General features: G+C 45.1%; 1 protein-coding gene across 5 annotated transcripts in view; it reads right to left on the reverse strand.

Annotated features, from left to right (window-relative positions):
• Positions 1–3,749, reverse strand: part of Pan3 (poly(A) specific ribonuclease subunit PAN3) — a 114,205-nt gene extending 110,456 nt beyond the window's left edge. For all 5 annotated transcript variants that reach the window (XM_052168560.1, XM_052168558.1, XM_052168557.1 and 2 more), the window contains exon 1: positions 3,206–3,749. In XM_052168560.1, the coding sequence (XP_052024520.1) occupies positions 3,206–3,623 (418 nt within the window). In that variant the 5' untranslated portion in view covers positions 3,624–3,749. The remainder of the gene's footprint in view (positions 1–3,205) is intronic.
• Between the last annotated feature and the right edge of the window lie 18,119 nt (positions 3,750–21,868).

A 21,868-nucleotide genomic window follows, 5' to 3' on the forward strand; every position in this document is an offset into this window, starting at 1 on the left:
CAGAAGCAGTCTGGACACTCTCTTGCTCTCTCACACTATACTCTCGTTCTTTCTGCTGAGGATGGGACCTCACGAAGGCCCTCTCTATTCAGGCCAGTACCTTCACGGTGGACTTTTCAACCTCCAAAACAGAGATACACTTCTTTTCCTTTTTGTTTCCTATAGCCCAGGATGCCCCTAACTCTTACATGACAAAGGATGACCCTGAACTTTTTGATCCTCTTCCCTCCATCTACCAAGTGCTGCAATTACAGAGCTGCAATTCTTTTTTTTTTTTTTAAATACATATTTACTTATTGGGATCTAGTGGGAATGAAGTTAGTACGAGATCAAAGGACTTGCAGGAGTTGGTTCTTTCCTTCTACCATGTGGGTCCTGAGGACTGAGTTAAAGTCATAAGGTTTGACAAATGCCTTTACCTTCAAAGCCATCTTGCCAGACCCTGAAATTCCTTTTTTCTTTTTTTAAATTGTTCAATCTGTGTTTCTGTTACAGCAACACATAACTGGACTATGATTCTAGCTTAAACAGGAACTTAAATTAAAAGCCTGAAAGTATATACACATGAACATACAATTGCATAGGCCTGAGAGGACCATAAAATCTATCAAGTAGCAGTCCTATGACCTCTTCTTGCTAAGGGACTGCTCAGTTACATTATTAAAGATTCACCCTAGCCGGGTGGTGGTGGCCCACACCTGTAATCCCAGCACTCTGGGAGGCAAGGGCAGGGGGATTCCTTAGTTCGAGGCCAGCCTGGTCTACAGAGTGAGTTCCAGGACAGCCAGGACTACACAAAGAAACCCTGTCTCGAAAAAAAACAAAAAAAAAAAAAAAGATTCACCCTTAAGAATGCTCTAATATCAGATCAGCAACTAACACGATTCAGATGTTTCTAAATGGCAATATTCAGAATATGTCATCTATTTTAATTTCTTTGTACACATAATTAGTTGGTGAAGGCTATCCTAAGAGGCTATTTGAAAACAGACTGAGCTGGGCGGTGGTGGCCCATGCCTGTAATCCCAGCACTCTGGGAGGCAGAGACAGGCAGATTTCTGAGTTCGAGTCCAGCCTGGTCTACAGAGTGAGTTCCAGGACAAACAGGGCTACACAGAGAAACCCTGTCTCAAAAAACCAAATCCAAAAGAAAAAACAAACAAATAAAAAGTATCCTTGTTTGGAAGGCAGTTACTGTGCTGGTTAATTTTGTCAACTTGACACAAACCAGTCACACAGACAAGGAACTAATCAACTGGTCTGTGGACATGTGTGTCCACAGGCATCTTCTTGATTGCCAACAGATGGAGGAGGGCCCACTCCATAAGCAGAGGTGCGGCCCCAGACAGGTAGGCCTAGGCCTAAGAACTGCAGCTGAGCGTGCCAGAGAGCCGTCTGCAGCCTTCTTCCGTCGATACCTCCACGTTGAGCTTGAGCTTGTGCGTGGCTTCCCTCAATAATAGACTCTAACATATATAATAAACCCTCCCTCCTCTCCAAGCTGCTTTTGGCTACGGCATTTTAAATCAGCAACAAAAAGCAAACTTGGGACAGATACTGTGCTTTTTCATCCCTTAACAATCAAATTTTATCCTTAAATTAACTAGAGCCACAACATCATTTCATGAAATTTACCTTAAACAAAAGGTCCACTGGGCATGATGGCAAACCTATAATCCCAGCTCATGAGACTGAGGCAGGGGGATCTCCAGTTCTAGACAAGCCTGGACTACAGAGGGAAACCCTGTCTGAAAAAAGAAACAGAGAAGAAAAGGGGGACAAAGGCAATCCTTGCTTGTTAAGCCACAGCAGTTAAAGCCTACGGTCAAGCCTGACCACTTGAGTTCCAGCTTTAGGACCCATATTGTAGGAGGGAAATGACTCCCCAAAACTGTCCTCTGACCTCTACATCCATGCTATGTGGGAGCACACTGACAATAACACACACACACACACACACACACGCACGCACGCACACACGCACACACACACACACCACACACACGCACGCACAATTTTTAAAGTGTAATTTTTAAAAATTTAACGGCTACATCCTACCAGTAAAAATAACGTTTTTACAAAGCATCTAAATTTATTACCATATAAGCTTCCATAAAGTGACCAAAAAAGAACAACAAGGAAAAAAAAAAAGTTTTTAAAAATGAATCATCCTAGTAAGTAGTAAACCACTTTATCAGATTGTTTGTGTTAAAGACAGTGTTCTTAAGTTAACCTACCAAGTTATTACAAGATCTAAAACTAGAGGAAATCAGGAACCTAGTTCTAATGTTCAAATCATTTATAGTAATAGCAAACTCCACTTAACTAAAAAGCTGTAATGTACACAGCCCTAAATTATTCTCACGAAAGCCTGCAGAGTGCGAAGCGCTCTTGAGGCACAGTGCTGAGAAAGTTCACTCAATATCACGTCGTGGGAAAGACAAGATCCCTGCAGACTCCCAAACCACTTACTCTAGCTTTCCAGAAAACTACCAGAGCGCAAATCTTGGGAAATTCCTAGTCTAAGCTCTCTATTAAACCTGTGCTCACTTTAAATAAAAAAAGCAGATCTTCATACACCTCTCCTTCCCGCACCCTCACCCCTTCACCCCTCACCCCGGACATCCTTTAGAAGGCGTTCCCAGCCCGGAAAACCGTGTACAAAACTTTTTTGTGTTCTTTTCAGCAAAGCCAATATGCCTTAAGCCCGCCCCTCACCTCCCGCCTCCTACCCACATACACACCCACTGGCGAACTTCAACATCAGACAGGCTGCACTCCGCGCGCGTGTATACACACTCACTCTCTCTCTCTCTCTCTCTCTCTCTCTCTCTCTCTCTCTCTCTCTCTCTCTCACACACACACACACACACACACACAGACACATGTGCTCGCAAACCCATTCCCTTTACATACATACCCGGAAACGACACCCCCCTCCTTACACTAGCAGCCCCTCCCTCCCCGCACCCACTCCCAGCGCCCCCCACCTCAATCACCACGACCCTCCATCCACCCACGCTCCCGGGAACCCGCCTCCCCGAAGAGTGGAGAGAGGAAACAGGAAGAAGGAAGGAGGGCTACGCAGGGGCCTAGGCCGCTCCTGCTCCTGCAGCCCGGAGGTGAGGGGGAAGCGGACAGGCTCAGGCCTCGTTCCCCGCGCCCGGCCCGCCCGTACCGCACCACCCGCCCGGGCCTCACTCACTCGCCACCCGCGGTCCATCGAGTCCGCCGCCCGCTGTCGCGGCCCCCGGGACGCCCAGCTCCGGCTTCTTGGGCCCCGCGGGCGGCCCCGCTCCCCCGCCCGGGAGCGCTCCAGGAGGAAAGCCGGCCCCCGACGCGGCCGCCAGAGCCAGCGGGACGCTGTTGCTATGGAGGCCGAGCCCCGGGGCCGCGCCGGAGGCCGGGTCCTCGTGCAGGAACTGACACTCCTCTCCGTAGAAGCACGTCTTGTCCTTGGCGTAGTAGCGGCAGTACTTGAGCTTCACACCCGCAGCCGGCCCGCCGGGGACGCCCCCGACGCCCGACGAGGCCGCGACCGCGACCGCCACGGCCGCCGCCAGCGAGGAGGACGATGGGGAGGCAGCGGCCGAGGGGGGCGGAAGGCCGCCGCCACTGTTCATGGCCACGCCGCAGCCGCGTCCCCCGCCGTCGCCACCATAGACGAGGGCGGGAAGCAGCCGCCGCCGGAGCCGGATGGAAGCCGGGCGGGCGGGTTGGGCCCGCAGAGGGAGCCGGAGCCGCCCGGGGAGGGGGAGGGGCGGGCTGCAAGTAGGGATTCTCCCTCTCCCTCGCCGCTGTCCTTAAAGGGGCCGCGCGGGACGCCGCGGTGGACGCGCGGTCCGGGGTGCAGGGGGACCCTGAGGCGACGGCGACCGGAAGCTGCGGGGGAAGGCACGGCGGAGGGAGCCGGTTTGTTTTTAAACTCCGCTCGTCATCGTCGTCTCGCGCTCCGGTTCCTCCGAGTTGTTTATTCCATTTTCCTCTTCCTGAGATGGTCGCCGCCTCTGCGCGTGTGCAGAGCGGCGCGGAGGCTTATGGGTAGTGGCCGGGCCAGGGGGAGGGGGGGAGAGGGAGGGCGCAGGCGTAGCCCCCCGGGGGCGTCCACGAGCTGACCGCAGGCGGTTGGTTCAGCCGCAGCCCTCCGTGGCCTTCCCTCACTGTCGCGGGTCGGGTGCTGAGGCTCTCACGAGACAGGATACCTCCTCTTAGAGTCTCCTCCTTGAGCCAGGTGGTAGTCAGCTTGGAAGTAAAAACACAACTTGCCAGTCCGTCACTGGTCCTTTGAGGGGGACGCGGCCCAACCTCGCTCCCTGGAGAGTAGTTTTTTGGTTCCGTTTGTCACAGTTCCTCTCCCTTTCCCTTTGCTCCACCACCCCTCTATCCTTTTTAAATCCTCCCTCTCGAAGGTGATGGACAACTGGCCAGATAGCCTTAGCTTCTGGGCTCTTTGTCAAAAAAATGGAGCCAGAGCTGTTGATGTCAACAAACCCCCGCGTAGAGCAGCACCTGTTTCCTCTGCTTTGATGGCCCTGGAATTTTTTCTGAACAGTGCCACCTGGAACAGTGCTGCCTCGGCAGCGCGGGAAGACCCAATTCCAAAGGTGCTAGAATGTTTTCCGACCCTGCATTCCAAATTCGCTCTTTTTATTTAAAGTTTTCCCCTCCTTGATTTCCAATTTGTTCCATTGGTTGGTTTGTTTTGTCTTTTTAAGGGGAGAAGCATTAAGACAATTGAAGAACCGCAGACAAGTGAAAACTTGGTTTTAAGGTTTTAGAAATCTTCTCTGCACGATTTTCTCAGAAGACAAATCCCTGTTATGAAAAAAAAAAAAAAAAAAGGAATGGTGGCAACCTAACAAAGTCACAGAAAAATATAAAAAGTACCACACTGCAAAAAGGGTGAGATGTATGCTGAGATCCCAATTTGGTAAGCCTAGTGATGTTGCCTAGGTAAATTCTAAGCTGCTATCTTTGTGTGGACGCAGTTTTCCCTCCTTTAAATCCAACAAGTATTTGTTAATGTTCATTACATGTCCCAGGAGCTGGGAATGCAAAAGTGAACAAGATGCAGTCATACCTGAATTCAGAGAGCTTATTTATCCTTTGCCTAATGAGGCATACGGTATGAATTGGTGTCTAATGCTAAAATCAGCTGTTAGAGAGGATTTAAAGATGCTGAACTCCTAGAGAGAGAAGTTAGGCCAATGGGAGGTTAAAGCATCCTTGAATTTAGACCTGCCTTTGAAACCTGCTTGCTTCTCTGTGCCTCCTTCGTACATTTGTGATAAAAGCTTATCAGCTTCATAATGAGTGAACTGATCCTTATAAATGTCCTGTGTTTGGGAAGAATTGCTTTTTTTTTTTTTTTTTTTTTTTGGTTTTGGTTTTAGTTTTAGTTTTTCAAGACAGGATTTCTCTGTGTAGCCCTGGCTGTCCTGAAAATCACTCTGTAAACCAGGCTGGCCTGGAACTCAGAAATCTGTCTGCCTCTGCTTCCTAAGTGCTGGGATTAAAGGCCTGCGCCACCACTGCCCAACTGCAGTTGCTTTTTACTGCTACTAGGTGTGTAGAGAAAGAGCATTCTGAGCAAAGCAAAGGTTTGTGAAAGAGGCCTTGAGGTGAAACAGTGTAGAGTTTTAGGAGCATGGTGATAGACAACTGAGCAGAGCTCCCAGAAGTGCTTTTCAGGTGGCATTAAGAGACTGGACTTTTTTGGGGGGGGGGAGGGGGGCTGGGGAGGTTCAAGACAGGGTTTCTCTGTTTAGTCCTGGCTGTCCTGGAACTCAGTCTGTAGACCAGGCTGGCCTCAAACTCAGAAATCTGTCTGCTTCTGCCTCCCAAGTGCTGGGATTAAAGGCATGTGCCACCACAGTCCGGCATTGTGATAGTTTCTAATTGCCATCAAGAAAAGTCCAGCCAGGCAGTGGTGGCGCACGCCTTTAATCCCAGCACTTGGGAGGCAGAAGCAGACAGATTTCTGAGTTTGAGGCTAGCCTGGTCTACAGAGTGAGTTCCAGGACAGCCAGGGTTACACAGAGAAACCCTGTCTGGAAAAAAACAAAAAAAAAAAAAAAGAAAGAAAGAAAAAGAAAAGAAACCATCACAAGGTTTCAAAATGCTAAGTAGCAACATTCACATTTCCTTTAAGAAGAAAAAGGATGGGCCCTGGGCGTGGTGGCACATGCCTGTAATCCCAACACTTGAGAGGCAGAGGCAGGAGGATTTCTGAGTTCGAGGCCAGCCTGGTCTACAGGTGAGCTCCAGGACAGCCAGGACTACACAGAGAAACCCTGTCTCAAAAAACGAAAACAAAAAAAAAAAAAGAAGAAAAAGGATCCCCATAAAAATCCTAAAAAGAAAGAAAAGAAAGGCAAATTGCCCCTGAGCTGGGGAGGGCCTGAAATTGCCCAAAGTTCATTCATTCCAATCCCGGGCATACATAGTGCTGTTTGTATTGTGTGCTTTCTTGTTGTTAAATAAACATGCATGTCTAAAAGACTTTCCAAGGAAGGTGGTGTCCCTAGTGACACAATCAGGGCGCGATAAACTTAAGCTGCATTCAACAGATTGTTCAAACGAATCTTAAAGGAGAACGAAGCATTGCATACCAAGCAAGATCTACATTAGGCTCTGACATAAGACCTGGCCTGAGGATGGTTCAGTCAGGGAAACACTTGCCTTGTGATTTGAAGAACTGAGTTCCTTTTTCCTCAGAACCCAGGTAAAAAATGCTAGGCATAGTGGTGTGCTTATAACACCAATACTGGGAAAGCAGGGCCAGAAGAGTCCCCTGATCTAGCTGGTCAGCCAATCTAGCCTAACTGGTAGTAGTTCCAGGCCAGTGAGAGACCCTAGCTCAAAAAAAAAAAAAGGAGGACAGCCTTTCCAAGGATGACACTTGAATTTGTCCTCAGACTTTCACGTGTACCCTGCACACACATGCACATACATTCATAAAAAGTATATAGATATCAAATTAAGATGTATAAGATTGAGCCTCAGAAGTTCACAGGGAGTCGTTGGAAGAATCAATGTTAAAGTTTGTCATCCCTCAGTACTACATTTAACAAGATTATATTAAACTATTCTGAACAAATTAGAGAAAAGTAGACTGAGATACTCAGGTAGCTTCAATAGTCTCAGACTGGTCATCATCAAATGTGGATACAGTTAGCCCTGTCGGCCCTTCAATATACAAAGGGAGAATGATACATGTCCAAATGCTCTCTCCTTCACTAATGAATCAGAATTCAGTTGGAGGGATGGGAGTGCTTTAACATATCTCTGATGGCATACTCCCCCCACACCCTCAAAATAAATTGGCTATAATTTCCTTATCTTGTACCAAGAAGGTAGCTCCCCTGAGTTGTATACTGTAGTATGTTTGTGGCACTATTATTCAAGAAAGTCAACAAAGCTGCAAATAACCCAAACTGTAGACACAAAAAATAATGAAATCAGTAGCAGAGTACACACTTGGAATAGTATGCAGCTATAAAAATAGCCATGAAAACTTGCATGCGTTTGTTTGTTTCGGTTTTTCGAGACAGGGTTTCTCTGTGTAGCCCTGGCTGTCCTGGAACACACTCTGTAGACCAGGCTGGCCTCAAACTCAGAAATCTGCCTGCCTCTGCCTCCCAAGTGCTGGGATTAAAGGCGTGCACCACCACTACCCAGCCAAAAACTTGCATTTATGATGCTCCGTGAATATTAAACATGATACAATTATATATGCTTTATGAGTAATGTTTTAAAAGATACTAGAATAAGGATTAGAGTAATTTCTTCCAAAGATTAGCCATAGTTTTAGTAAGGTGATAAAGTATATAGATTTTTGCCTATTTCTCTTTGCTTTTGTCTGGTCAACACACATTCTATAATAGGAAAATAAACATTAAGGTTTATTATAATGTTTTAACTTTTAATTTGAGACAGAGACAGGGTCGGTCTGACCTGGAACTCACTGGGTAAAATAACTCTGAGAGGCTGCTCTGCCTCTGCCCCCAGATGCGAGGATTCAAGGTGTATCCCACCACTCCCCACCAAGACTTATTGTACTTTAGTCTCTCAGTTCGGAGAAGTGGGTCTGTTATATTCATTAAATTATCCTCTATTCTAGGTTCAAATCAATTAAAAACAGTTGAACACTTGTTGGCTATTTCCACATTTCACTAAATTTTGTCAAAGACTAGTTCAAAGTATTACTTTGTACAAAAAATTTTTTTGCTAACATTGGGAAGGTTTGAGAAATGGTCTTTTCCAGAACCTTGACTGTGTTGACATTAACACTGAAGTAGGACAGACTACCGCATGTGCCAGTTTTCAACTGACACTTCCTGCCAGCTTGTGTGAGGTTAGTGCTGCCAGACTCTGTTTCTAACCAAAAGCACTGTTGGCACATTCACGTTCTGCATGCCCCCAACTTCTGCTTTGCCTTTTACCAAATGCTTTCACAGAACAAAATCCAAAGCTTCCCCCTTAACAATTCTACAGGACCTGGTTACTCCCTCTACGCATCTTCTTATTTCTTGTTTTTGTCTTAAGTATATAAATCATTTTTAAGACATAAGTCCCTTCCTATGAACTTTTGTATTTGGGTTTCTCTGAAGGACAGCTTGACACAGTACACAAATGTGATCTATAGAATATCTATACCCTATATCATTTGTGCTGCCTACACTACAAAACACTTTTGGGAGAGACAACTGGATACTGATTGGATTCAAGGTCTTGCCCATATTAAGCATAACTTTTATATGAAGAATTATTTATAATAATGTCCTAGTTTGTTTTTTGGCTGTTTTTGTTGGTTGGTTGGTCAGTCAGCTGGTTGGTCAATCAAAACAGGGTTTCTCTGTGTAGCTCTGGCTGTTCTGGAACTCATTCTAGATCAAGCTGGCCTCAGACTTATAGGGAGAGAGGCCTCTGCCTCCCTGATGGCTGGGATTAAAGGAATGTGCTACTAGTAGCTGTCCTTAGGTTGCTTTCTGTTGCAGCAACACCATACCATGACCAAAAGCCAGATGGCAAAGAAGGCAATGTCAGTTTACAAGTTATAACCCATGTTAGCGAAGTCAGGGCAGGAGCTGAAGCCGAGGCCTTGGAGAAACACTATTCACTGGCTGGCTTCACCTAACTGCCCCAGCCTGCTTTCTTATGCCACCCAAGACCACCAGCCTGGAAGACACATAAGACCTGTGTGGCTTTTCAAAAGCCTGGAAAGAATGCCTACCTTAAAGAGTTGTTTAGAGGATTGCATAACATAAGAACCTCTTAGAAGAAGGAATCTTTCTGCCAGACACAGAAACAGAAGTCTTCCTTTGCAAAATTATTCCAACCACCTGGTTGTACAGTGAGGCTTTTCTGACAACTTTGTATTTTCTGCATCTGTAGTATTCTATTTGAATCCCTCTCTGTCTGTGATGATGACTTGGGCAGTTACTGTGACGGTGCCTCATTTTCATTTGTTCCAACAGTCCTCTGAAAGTTAAATGAAGATACTATTTTGTATGTAACCCTGGTGTATTAGTTTGGGTTCTCTAGAGTCACAGAACGTATGGATAGTCTTTATATAGTTAGGGAATTTGTCGATGACTTACAGTCTATAGTCCAACTCCCCAACAATGGTCAGCAGCAGCTGTGGATGGAAGTCCAAGAATCTAGCAGTTGCTCAGTCCCACAAGGCAAGCAGGCAAGGAAGAGTGAGTAAATCTTCCTTCTTCCAATGTCCTTATATATCTCCAGCAGAGGGTGTAGCCCAGATTAAAGGCCGTAGGTCTCCAAAAGAGGGTGTGGCCCCATGCCTTTAATCCCAGATGATCTTGAACTCAGAGATCTCCTTGTCTTAATCTTCTGAAATTCATAGCCATTATGCTTCAAGATCTCCATGCCAAGATCCAGGTCAGAAACTTATATCTCTGAGCCTCCAGATTAGGATCGTAGGTGAGCCAATTCTAGATTGTAGTTCATTCCAGATATAGTCAAGTTGACAACCAGGAATAGCCACTACACCTGGAAATATGAGTTTGGAGGATCTGTGAGCTTCTGTTACTTGATCCAAAGTAAAGCACTTTCTTAGGGTTGCTGTTGCTGTGAAGAGACACCTTGACCACTGCAACTCTTATGAAGGAAACATTTAATTGGGGCTGGCTCACAGTTCGGAGGTTTAGTCCATTATGGTGGGAAGCTTGGTGGCACCCAGACAGACTCGGTGATGGAGAGGAGCTGACAGCGCTACATCTATAGCAGCAGAGTGGCACTGAACCTGGCTGGAGCATCTGAAACCTCAACGTTCACCTCCAGTGACACCCTTCCTCCAACAAAGACAACAAACACCTCCTAATAGTGCCACTCCCTATGAACCCATGGAGTCCAGTTTCGTTCAGACCATCACAAGCACTTAGGTTTAAATCCAGGTCTGGAAACCCATCCTCGGCCTTTTCTGATGAGGCTGTCAACTTTGCTTTTCAGTTTGAGGATTTCTGGTTGTTTTTTGGTTGGTTGCCCCCCCCCCCCAACAGGGTTTCTCTGTGTAGCCCTGGCTGGCCTGAACTCACTTTGTAGACCAGGCTTTGTTTTGCTCTTTTAAGATTTATTTAGTTGTGTGTGTATTTATGTGCATGTGTGTACATACCATAGTGCTCTTGTGGAGGTAAGAAAACAACTTAATGAAATAGGTCTGTGTTTCTTTCTCGTAATCTTTCTTCATTTATCACTGCAATGTAGTGTGCTTCTATAACTTACTGAGATATTAGCAACTGTCAATCTTGTTTTAAAACTTTTTTGTGTGACCTAGAAGCAAAACCTTCCTATTTGTAGCAGTTACAGTATCATATTGAAAGATTTTGTGTATGTTTGTTTATTTATTTGTTTATTTATTTATTTTTAGTTTTTTGGATTTGTTTTTTTCGAGACAGGGTTTCTCTGTATAGCCCTGGATGTCCTGGAACTCTCTCTGTAGACCAGACCAGGCTGGCCTCGAACTCAGAAATCCGCCTGCCTCTGCCTCCCAGAGTGCTGGGATTACAGGTGTATGCCAACACCGCCCAGCTTTGTATGTTTTTATTAACATCGTACATTATATCAAGTTTTTTTATGGCAGTAATACTCCATGATATTTCATTATAACACTCCCACTGATCCCCTCTCCTTTCCAACTACCCCACCCTGTTGTGATCATAAAGAGAGAAAGAGGTTAGAGAATATGTTCCATGGCGGTGTGGGGGAAGCAGTCCCTCAGCCGGTCCATGCTGAGGCATCCCATCCCCCTGAGGGACCAGACACAGCATTATAGCATAGAATGGTTTATTCAGGGCACGGGGAGTGGAGTTAAGGGGGTAGTAGAGGCAGAGAAAGGCAGAAAGAGGGAGAGAGTAGAGAAGCAGAGGCCGGCCATGACCACCACGTGGAGAGAGGGGGAGGGGAGGAGAGCCTAAGATGGGGCAAGAAAGAAGCTGAGAGTGAGAAAATAAGAGATGTAAGAGAGGGAGGAGGGGCAGGAAGCCCCTTTTATAGTAGGCCTGGCCTACCTGGCTGTTGCCAGGTAACTGTGGGGTGGAGCTTAGACCGAATCCTAACACCTCCCGTCTTTCTACTTTGACATCTGATTTGGCCAGCTGTTGTGTTTGTGACCCAAAGAGTTTAATTAGGAGCTCGGATGAGCGTTGCTTACAGGAGCTTGGGCACCTTTTCCGTGGCTACCCAGTCTGCTGTCAGCCCAGTGGGAGGGTTTTGAGCAGGGATAGGGCCTGAGCAGGGAGGAGGAAGTGCCTTCACTGTCCTCATTGCTGCTGCTGCTGCTGCTGCTGCTGCTGCTGCTGCTGTTGCTGCTGCTGCTGCTGTTGCTGTTGCTGCTGCTGCTCCTCCTCCTCTGGTGCCACTGTCCTGACAGCCTCCGTTGGTCCAAGACTTGCACTGGCTGGGCTGGGCTGGGCTGGGCTGGGCTGAGCTGGGCCAAGCCAAGCCAAGCTGAGTAGGGGGAATGCAAGGGAGCTTCCGGTGGAGCTTCAGGGAGGCCTTCTCTTCCCCAGCAGTGTTACAGCTCCTATGACAGATGCTCTCAGACGATGGACGATGGAATAAATCGCACACAACTTTTATTCCTTCTGGACAGGATCTTATATACAGTTTTGGGGTGGGTCCGATCTGACAGCAGGTGCTTCCTATTGACTTGGTCCAAGTTGCCTCATCTACATGAGGAGGGACTTGTGGAAGCTGTGCCTATATGACTGATGGCCACAGTTCTCTCTATGGGGGGAGGGGGTGTGGCTATGTGACAGGAGCCTGGAGTCAGGAGCAGTCAAAGCTCCTCCCCTCCCTTCTGGGTCTCTGGGGCTTCAAGTCCTAGTTTGACCTTACCAGGCTTCCTCTCCACCACCCCACACCCTGTGCCAGCCACCATTTAACTCTGTGGGGCCCCATGAGCACCTCTGCGTACCATGACTGGCTATTGACCGGCCAGATTGTTTATAGGTGATCTGTGTTACTGTGGGTTCCAAAAATGCAAAAGCTAGGGCATACCTAGAAGTCAGCCTTCCACACTTTGACCTTCAGAGACACACCCTTCTCTAGCCTTCCCTTTCTGTCCCTTCTGCAGCATTGGAGGGGGTGATTAAGAATACCAAGTGTAAGCTTCTACAGTTGCCATAAAGTTCTGTAGCTGCCCACCATCTTAGGGTTTTACTGCTGTGAATGAACACCATGACCAAGACAACTCACACAAGGATAACATTTAACTGGGACGGGCTTACAGATTCAGAGGTTCACTTCATTATCATCAAGACAGGAGCGTGGCCCCGGAGGAGCTGAGAACTCTACATCTTCATATACAGGCTGTTAGGAGAAGACTGGCTTCCAGGGAGCTAGAATGAGAGTCTAAAAGCCCATGCCCACAGCAACACACTTCCCCCAACAAGGCCACACCCACTCCAACCAGGCCACACCTCCTAATCGTGCCCCTCCCTGTACCAACATATTCAAATCATCACAGTCACAACAAAGAGCTTTTTTAAAAAAAAAAAAAAAAAAAACAACGCTGACATAGCACTAGTTTGTAGGCATAAACAGAATTGTTTAAAAGGCAATTTGATGGGCACAACCAGTCCATTTGGCAACACATCAGTGGCTTCCCCATTAGGGCCTATAACCTCCCCAGCCATGGGCTTTTGACCAGAATACAGTATCAGACAGGAATTGCCTCTTGTGGAGCAGGCCTCAAATCCAGTCAGAAAACAGTGGGTTGGCCCCCATAATAGACTTGCCCCTACTGCACAAGCAGACACATCTCTGGCTGGTCTGTAGCACCCAGATTTCACAGCCGAGTGAGACTGTTGCTGACAATTCTCCCCCGGGCAGCCTGCACAGCACCTACTGGCACTACAAAGGTGAGTCAGCAGAGGTGAAGCCTCCAGCTCAATTCCACGTTAGTTTCTGTATGTCTGGTGAACAAGGCATGCGGTATTATCAGCAACCTTCTAGTTCTGCTGGACAACCAACATCAGTTGTGACCAACAACTCAAGGTAGTCCACCCTATAAAAGCATATAGAGATTTTAAAAAATTATTTCTAACTATATGTATGTCTGTTTGTACAGGTGTCTACCAAGGCCAGAGACATCAGAACCCCAAGAACTGGAATAATAGTGGGTTGTAAACTACCAGAGGTGGGTGCTGGGACCTGAATCCAGGTCTTCTCAAGAACACTGTGATCTTTACCCCTGAGCATCTCCTGAACTCCACATACATTGTTTTTAATTACAGTGGGCCTAGACCAGAAAATAATGTCAATGATCAATCTTTAAAAGAAAATAGGGAGTCTGAAGAGCTGACACAGCAGTTAAAAGAACTGGCTGCAGCCTGCTGGTGGTGGCGCATGCCTGTAATCCCAGCACTCTGGGAGGCAGAGGCAGGTGGATTTCTGAGTTCGAGGCCAGCCTGGTCTACAGAGTGAGTTCCAAGACAGCCAGGGCTATACAGAGAAACCCTGTCTCTAAAAAAACCAAATCCAAAAAACAAAACAAACAAACAAACAAACAAAAAAGAACTGGTTGCCCTTCCAGAGGACCCAGCTTCAATTCCCAGCATCTCCATGGCAGCTCACAACTGTGGCAGCTCAAAACTGTCTGTAACTAGGATCTATCACCTCCTTCTGGCCTCAGAGGGCATTGCATACAAATGATACACAAACATATGCAGGCAAAACATTCATACACAGAAAATATTTTTTTATAAATAAATGATTAAGAGTAGAGCTGGAAATTAAACAATGGTAGAAAGCTTACTGAGTATGTTCAAGGTGGAATGGTGAATTCCAGCAGCAAGAAAAAAAAATGTGGAAAATACTCTTTGTTAAAGAGTCCAGCACTGAGGAGGCAGAGGCAGGTGGATGTCTGTGAATTTGAGGCAAGCCTGATCTACAGACAGACTTCCAGGCCAGCCAGAGCTCCGTGGTGAGACACTGTCTCAAAATCAAAACAAATAAACACACCTTTAAGTAACCCAAAAGACTAGGAAAAAAATAATAAAATTAGAAAATATTTTTAAGAGATAATTTAAAATACATAGATAATTTAAAATACATGTCCACTCTTATGAAATACAGTTAAAGACAATAAGAAAAATAACTTTTAATGTATAGATTAGGAATGATACTAAAAATAAGTAATGACATAAAGAAAGAAAAATAAATGCAATCCAGATAATATCACATTCACAGAATGAGAGAAAGCCCCAATAGTTTCAGAAAAGAAAACACTCCATGAAGTTTAATGCCCATGTTTGTTTGGTTTTTAAGTAATAAACTGGAGAGATGGCTCAGCAGTTTCCACTGTGGTTGCTCTTGCAAGAGAACTTGCATTAAGGTTCTTAGCACCTACGTCAGACAATTCACAGCTGCCTAAAACCAGCTCCGGGGGATCTGACAGGCTCTTCCGGCTTTCAGGGACATCTGCACACATGTGGTAAATTCCTACACAGTGACACACACATATGTACATAGGTTAAGAAAAGAATCTTTTAAAAATCAATAAACTAAGCCGGGCGGTGGTGGCTCATGCCTGTAATCCCAGCACTCTGGGAGGCAGAGGCAGGTGGGATTTCTGAGTTCAAGGCCAGCCTGGTCTACAGAGTGAGTTCCAGGACAGCCAGGGCTACACAGAGAAACCCTGTCTCGAAAAAACCAAATCCAAAAAAAAAAAAACAAAAAAAAAACAAAAAAAAAAAAAAACTAGAAGCTGAATTCTATTTAGCATATCAGACACTTTCAAGACATGGTGTATGTGCTGCTGAAACGTTGGAAACCTTAAATCTGAAATGAGGACATAGGAATTGCCTACAACAGTAATGGAAGCCCTGGTGGGAATAAACAGGAAGGGTTGAAAGAAAGAAATAAAAGATCTGCAGATTAGGAGGCCTGCTGGTGTATACCTGTAATTCCAGCTACTCCAGAGGCCAAGGCAAGAGGGTTTTAAGTTCAAACCCATCCTCAGCAATTTAGGAAGATTCTCTCTCAAAGATTAAACATTGTGTGTCTAAAGCAGTGTACATTAGGGCTAGAGAGATGGCTCAGTGGTTAAGAGCTCTGCTCTTCCAGAGGTCCTGAGTTGAATTCCCCGCAACCAGATGGTGGCTCACAACCATCTGTAATGGGTTCTGATGCCCTCTTCTGGTGTGTCTGGAGACAGCAACAGTGTAATCACATACATAAAATAAATAAATCCTTAAAAAATAAAGAAGTGTACATTAGTCCTAGAAAGCATAGTTCATTATAGCCCAATATTAGGAGAAATGCTGTATCAGGTTCATGAGAAGAAACAGAACCTGTGGAATGAATATATATTAAAGGGATTTCTCAGATTTGCTTACATCATTTGGTCTGGGTAGGTCAGGAGTGGAGGCAGCCTTAACACTCTAGAGACTAAGACCCTGGTATCTGCTCAGTCCACAAAACTGGATGCCTCAGCAGCCTGGTACTGGTTCTGAAGTGTTCCTGGAAAGCCACGGGTCTTCAGTCCATGTTGGATGACTGACAAAGCTACATTCTGATGTCAGCCAAAAAATGTGAATGGTAGGTAGCCGCAAAGTAAATGAATTCAACAGCATGACCAGAAGACAACCAGAAGGGGAGCAGACCAAAAACAGATACTTTCCTTAGGACCCGCTTTCATTTACTGTTACCAAAAGCTGCTGACCAGTAAGTAGGTCTTCCAAAGTCCTATCACCTGATCAGTCCCTTACATGTGTGCCTAATGGTTTAATTCTTAGTTGATCCAGTCAAGTTGGATGGCTAACATTAACTATCAAAAATACTAATGCATGTGAAGTATAAAATGAATAAAGAGTTGTGTCAGCCAGGCAGTGGTGGAGCACGCCTGTAATCCTGCACTCTGGGAGGCAGAGGCAGGCAGATTTCTGAGACCAGCCTGGTTTACAGAGTGAGTTCCAGGACAGCCAGAGCTATACAGAGAAACCCTGTCTCGAAAGAAAAAAAAAAAAAAAGGAGTTGTGTCATTTGTAAAATACTTTATGCCAGAAATTGTTGCTACATGAGCAACACGAATGAATCTCGTGAACATGATGTTAAAGAAACTAGGACAAAGAGTCCATCTTGCAATATGCCATTTGCATACAAGTGGAGATGAGCAAAACTAATCTATAATATTAGAAGTTAGGATGGTAGCTACCTTTAGAAGGAGAGGGGAGGAGCCAGAAAAGGGGAAATCATTTGAAATGTAAATTAAGAATATATCGAATAAAAAAAAACACCTAAAAATAAATTTAAAAATTTTTTAAAAAATTAAAAAATAAAAATAAAAATAAAAGAAGGAGAGGAGAGAGCATTTGAAAGGGAATATGAGGTACTGGGGTATTAACAATGTTTTCTTTGCCGGGCGGTGGTGGCGCACACCTGTAATCCCAGCACTCTGGGAGGCAGAGGCAGGTGGATTTCTGAGTTCGAGGCCAGCCTGGTCTACAGAGTGAGTTCCAGGACAGCCAGGGCTATACAGAGAAACCCTGTCTCGAAAAACCAAAAAAAATAAAAAAATAAAAAAAATAAAAATAAAAAAATAAAAAAAAAAACAACGTTTTCTTTAAAAATGCACCTGTTTTGTGATTATTTGTTGACCAATACATATCTGGTTTGGCTATTTATATATGATATACCACACTACAAAAGCCTTCACACAGTTACTAAGAAAGATGAAATAACAAAAAGTAGTAATAAAGTGGGAATTAGGATAGTATTGTGACAACAATTCATATGGAAGACAGTAAAAGCCTTATGTGCCAGATGTGCTGATGTATGTCTTCAGTGGCCCACTCCAGAGAGATCGCGGAGGGAAAGGAGCAGTTTGTTAGAGGTGAGCAGTGTGTTAGAGGTATGGGAAGGGGGGGGGGAGGAGAGGGAAAGGAAAGGATAGGATGGAAGAAAGGAAGGAAGAGAGAGGAAAAGGAGAGAAAGAAAGAAGAAAATGACGACCTTAATTCTGAGTGTTTAGTTATGTTATCATGTTTCTATTTTGCTTTGTGTTGCTGTGATAAACACCACTACCAAAACCAACTTGCAGAGGGAAGAATTGTTTTCTATTCTACTTTCCGGTCACCATCCATCCCTATGAGAAGTCAGGACAGGAAGGCAAGGAGCAGAGGCAGGAAGCAAGGGAGAAAACTGAGTTCAGGCTCGCTCCTAGGCTCCGCCCAGACAGCTTTCTTATTTATCCCGGAAGGCCCTGCTTGGGCATAGAACTACCCACAGTGGACTGGTCCTGCCTACACCAAATAGCAAACAAAGAAAATACCCTTACAGGCCAGTCTAAGCAAGGAAGTCCCCTAATTGAGACGGGCTCAGATAATTCAGGTGCTGCTGAGTCCACAGCAGAAGCTAACTAGATCACGTGTGTTCCTTTTGTTACGCACGCAGAACCAGTCTTCAGATCTGTTTTCAGGTTGAAAAACTGAAGCGTGGTATTTGTTAAACAGGCATCTCCACGGCAGGGTTACCTTCCCCACCTCGGGACTGCTCAAGATTGCAATGTACGCAGACATAGACTGCTTTTACCCATTCCTCAAGGGCCATGTGGCTGGCTCCCCACCCTCTGGCTGTTAAGAATGGTGCTATGAGCACGGGTCTCTGAGACATGCTGTTTGTTCTTGGAAAACTTGTGGATCGTGTTATGGCAGTACACTGTGCAGAAGCCGCCCTGTCCCTTCCTACGCCAGTTGCACCCTGGGTTCCAATCTCACCATACCCCCCCCTAAACAGTGCTTTCTGGTGTCCTCCTAACAGGTAGAAGGGTTTGAGGATGAGGGTATTTTTATTTTTTATTTTTTTGGTTTTTTTTTTTTTTTTTTTTCGAGACAGGGTTTCTCTGTGTAGCCCTGGTTGTCCTGGAACTCACTCTGTAGACCAGGCTGGCCTCGAATTCAGAAATCCACCTGCCTCTGCCTCCCAAGTGCTGGGATTAAAGGCGTGCGCCACCACCGCCTGGCCTGGCGAGGGTATTTTTAAAGAAATTTGTTTGCAGCGCTATAACAGTGACTATGGAACTCTCAAGGAGATTCTTAGCAAAGTTTAAAAGCCCCAAAGTGGTTTGTTTAAGGAGTTGACAGTGCAGCCAGACGGAGAGCTGCGGAGTAAGTGAAAGCATTAATTTGAAATAGAGCTCTGAAAATGTTCACCCGAGCGAGTCAGTGGTGGCGCATGCCTTTAATCCCTGCGCTTTGGAAGCAGAGGCAGGCAGATTTCTGAGTTCGAGACCAGTTTGGTCTACAGAGTTCCAGGATAGCTAGGGATTCATAGAGAAACTGTATCTCCAAAAACCAGAAAAAGAAAAAAAAATGTTCATTTGAACCATGTAACTTGACGTTTGGTGGAACTAAATTTGATTTTATCTTACAGGTCTCACAGGGTAGTCCAGGCTGGTCCACACTGTCCTGACCTCACGGCAATCCTCTTGTTTCAATATGAGTGCTGGCATTAGAGCCACCGTGCCTCATTATGACTTGAATTTTTTGTCTCTTGAGACTGAGTCTCATGTATCCCAGGCTAGCTTCTCAATGTGTAGCTGAGTAAGACCTTGAACTTTTGATTGGCCTGGCCTGGCCTCCGCAGTACTGGAAATAAATCGGCAATTTTTTAAAGACTGGTTTATTCATTTATTCATGTATGTATATAGGAGGAACTTTTTATATAGTTCCATTCATAAATTCTTCCTTTTATTTCCTGAGCTATTGGGGTTCTATTCGTGAGATTGCTGCTTGGACCTTCAGCTTAGTGAGTTTCCCATTTTGTTCTAATACTTTTAAAATTTTAAGATTTTTTTTTAAATGTCATCATTATGTGATTTAATAGAATTACGGAATTATAATAAGCACAGCTGTCATAAGGAGTTTTAGGGAAAGAAAACCATGAACTGTATGCCCTGGGCATCTGCTGTCCCTTGTTTAACGCCAGTCAGTGTGATGAGTCAGTTAGAAGTTGTAGTAACCTACATATCAATCCTGACAAATTGGGAACCAAGCAAGCTGGCTAGGGAGACAAGATACATCACCAAGCTCTAGGGTTGCCAGAGCAATCCTGTCTCCGTGAACCAGGTAAGGAGAAACAGTTCTCAACATCAACCTCAGTTCTTCACATGCGTGTGCACGCAGACAACGCTTTTTGAAAAGATATTTAATTTGTTGTTTTCTCATTGTTATGTCTAAATACCTAACCAGAAGCGATTTTAGGTAGCAAGGGTTCTATGGCTTACAGTTTACGAAGGGCTATGTCATGGCACAGAAAGGATAATGCAGGAAGGGTCATGAGGCAGCTGGTTACATAGATTGGCAGTCAGGAAGCAGAGAACAGGAAATGGGACTGGGCTATATATAAGATCTCAAAGTGTACTTCCTCCAAGAGTCATGACATTCCAAAGCAGCGTCACCAGCTGGAGGCAGAGTTGAAACACACGAGCCTAGCCCGGGTTTGTGTGTGTGTGTGTGTGTGTGTGTGTGTGTGTGTGTGTCAAGAAGGTTGCTGAGATGGGAGCATTTACTATACAAACTACAGGAAGCATTTAATTCTTTTTGAGTTGACTTATGAGAGAGACAGAATATCTAGTGCCCTTGTCTAAGTGAACCCTGTTTTCCAACCCCCATTTGTTGAAGTTTGCTTTTATCCAACATCTGTTTTGGGCACTTTTGTCAAGAATCAGAGATCTGGGGCTGTTTGTATATGTCTTCTCTCAGGGCCATTCTGTTTCTGATGTAAGGGCTGTGGTTGTTTTCTTTTTTCTTTTACTTTTCCTTTTTTCTCTTTCTTTCTTTCCTTTTTTTGGGGGGGACATTTGTTTTTTTTCGAGACAGGGTTTCTCTGTATAGACCTGGCTGTCTTGGAACTCACTCTGTAGACCAAGCTGGCCTCGAACTCAGAAATCCACCTGCCTCTGCCTCCCAAGTGCTGGGATTAAAGGCGTGTACCACCACCACCCAGCAGTTGTTTTCTTGATCTATTTCTCCACAAACTCATTACTGGTGTGTGAAAAGATGTTGATTTTGAATACTGCTCCGTTGCAACTCCACAGTCCCCTGGTGGAGTTCTTAGGGTCTGCTAAGTAGAGTCATGCCACTTACGACGGGGTGGCTTGGCTCCTCCCTTTCCTATCTGTGTCTTCATTGTGTTCTGGTCCCTAATTTGCTTTAGCTAAAATTTAGAACACCTGACCAAGCCAGCTCAGTCAGTCAACAGGGTCTCGAGGGAGGGAGTAAGGGTTAGAAAAAGAAAAGACAATTAGACAACATAAGGTGACCCCAGCCAGTGCTGAAGTGAGTTTATTTTTTTTTTCCAGTCTGCTTTTATACCATTCTAGGTACATACAAACAGTAGGGTCAGTTCTAGATCAAAGACAAAGTGGTCCAAGAACAAACAAAGCATTGACAGAGTAGTCAAGAAACAAACAAGGCAATTAACAAAGTCCAGTGGTCACGAGTCTAGGGGTTTACGAGAACTACCAAGATACGAGGAATACAATACATTCCTCAGCCGTATTCATCCGGAGCCTTGTTCTAGCCCAAGGTTAAATTCCTGTCTGAGTCTACTCCCTAGAACTAGCATGATGTAAATATTCTTACCAAATTCCTGGAAGCGGCCCCAAGCGCTCCAGCTCCACGCATGCCATATTACGTAAGCTTGGTTGCAAGATACACCCTTGCCTTGTTCCTGACTTTAGAGGAACTCTTCTCAGCTTTCCTGCATTTGGCAAAATACTGGTTATGAGATGGTCCTATTTTAGGCTTTATTGTATTGAGGTGTGTGCTGCCTAGCATCCTGTCAACTTGATATAAGCCGTGCCGTTTGAGAAGAGCGATCCTTGATTGAGAAATCCCACCACCACCAGATCAACCTACAGGCAAATGTACGGGGCATGTTCTCATTTACTGTTTGATGATGATAAGACCAGCACACTGCAGAAGGTGCCTTCCCTGGCCAGGAGATCCCGGAAGGCGGAAGAAAGCAGGCTAAGCAAACTAAGATGCAAGCCAGTAAGCAGCACTCCTCGAAGACGTCTGCACTACTTCTTGTCACCAGGGTCTTGCTTTGAGTTTCTGTTCTGACTTCCCTGGATAATATGTTGTAAGATGAAATACACCCTTTCCTTCTCAAGTTGTTTTTGGTTATGGTGTTTTTCACAACAATAGAAACCTAAGTAAGACAAGAGACAAGAGCCTCCTGTACTGAGTTTTTCAGGGTTTTTATAACAATGAAATGTTAAGCAATAAATATCAAGGCTTTTTGACTATCTATCGAGATATGATTTCAAATAACTTCTTTTGTTAAAGATTTATTCTATGTATATGAGCACACTGTAGCTGCCTTCAGACACCCCAGA

The sequence above is a fragment of the Apodemus sylvaticus genome, chromosome 22 (genome assembly GCF_947179515.1).
Source record: "Apodemus sylvaticus chromosome 22, mApoSyl1.1, whole genome shotgun sequence".
Classification (NCBI taxonomy): Eukaryota; Metazoa; Chordata; class Mammalia; order Rodentia; family Muridae; genus Apodemus; species Apodemus sylvaticus.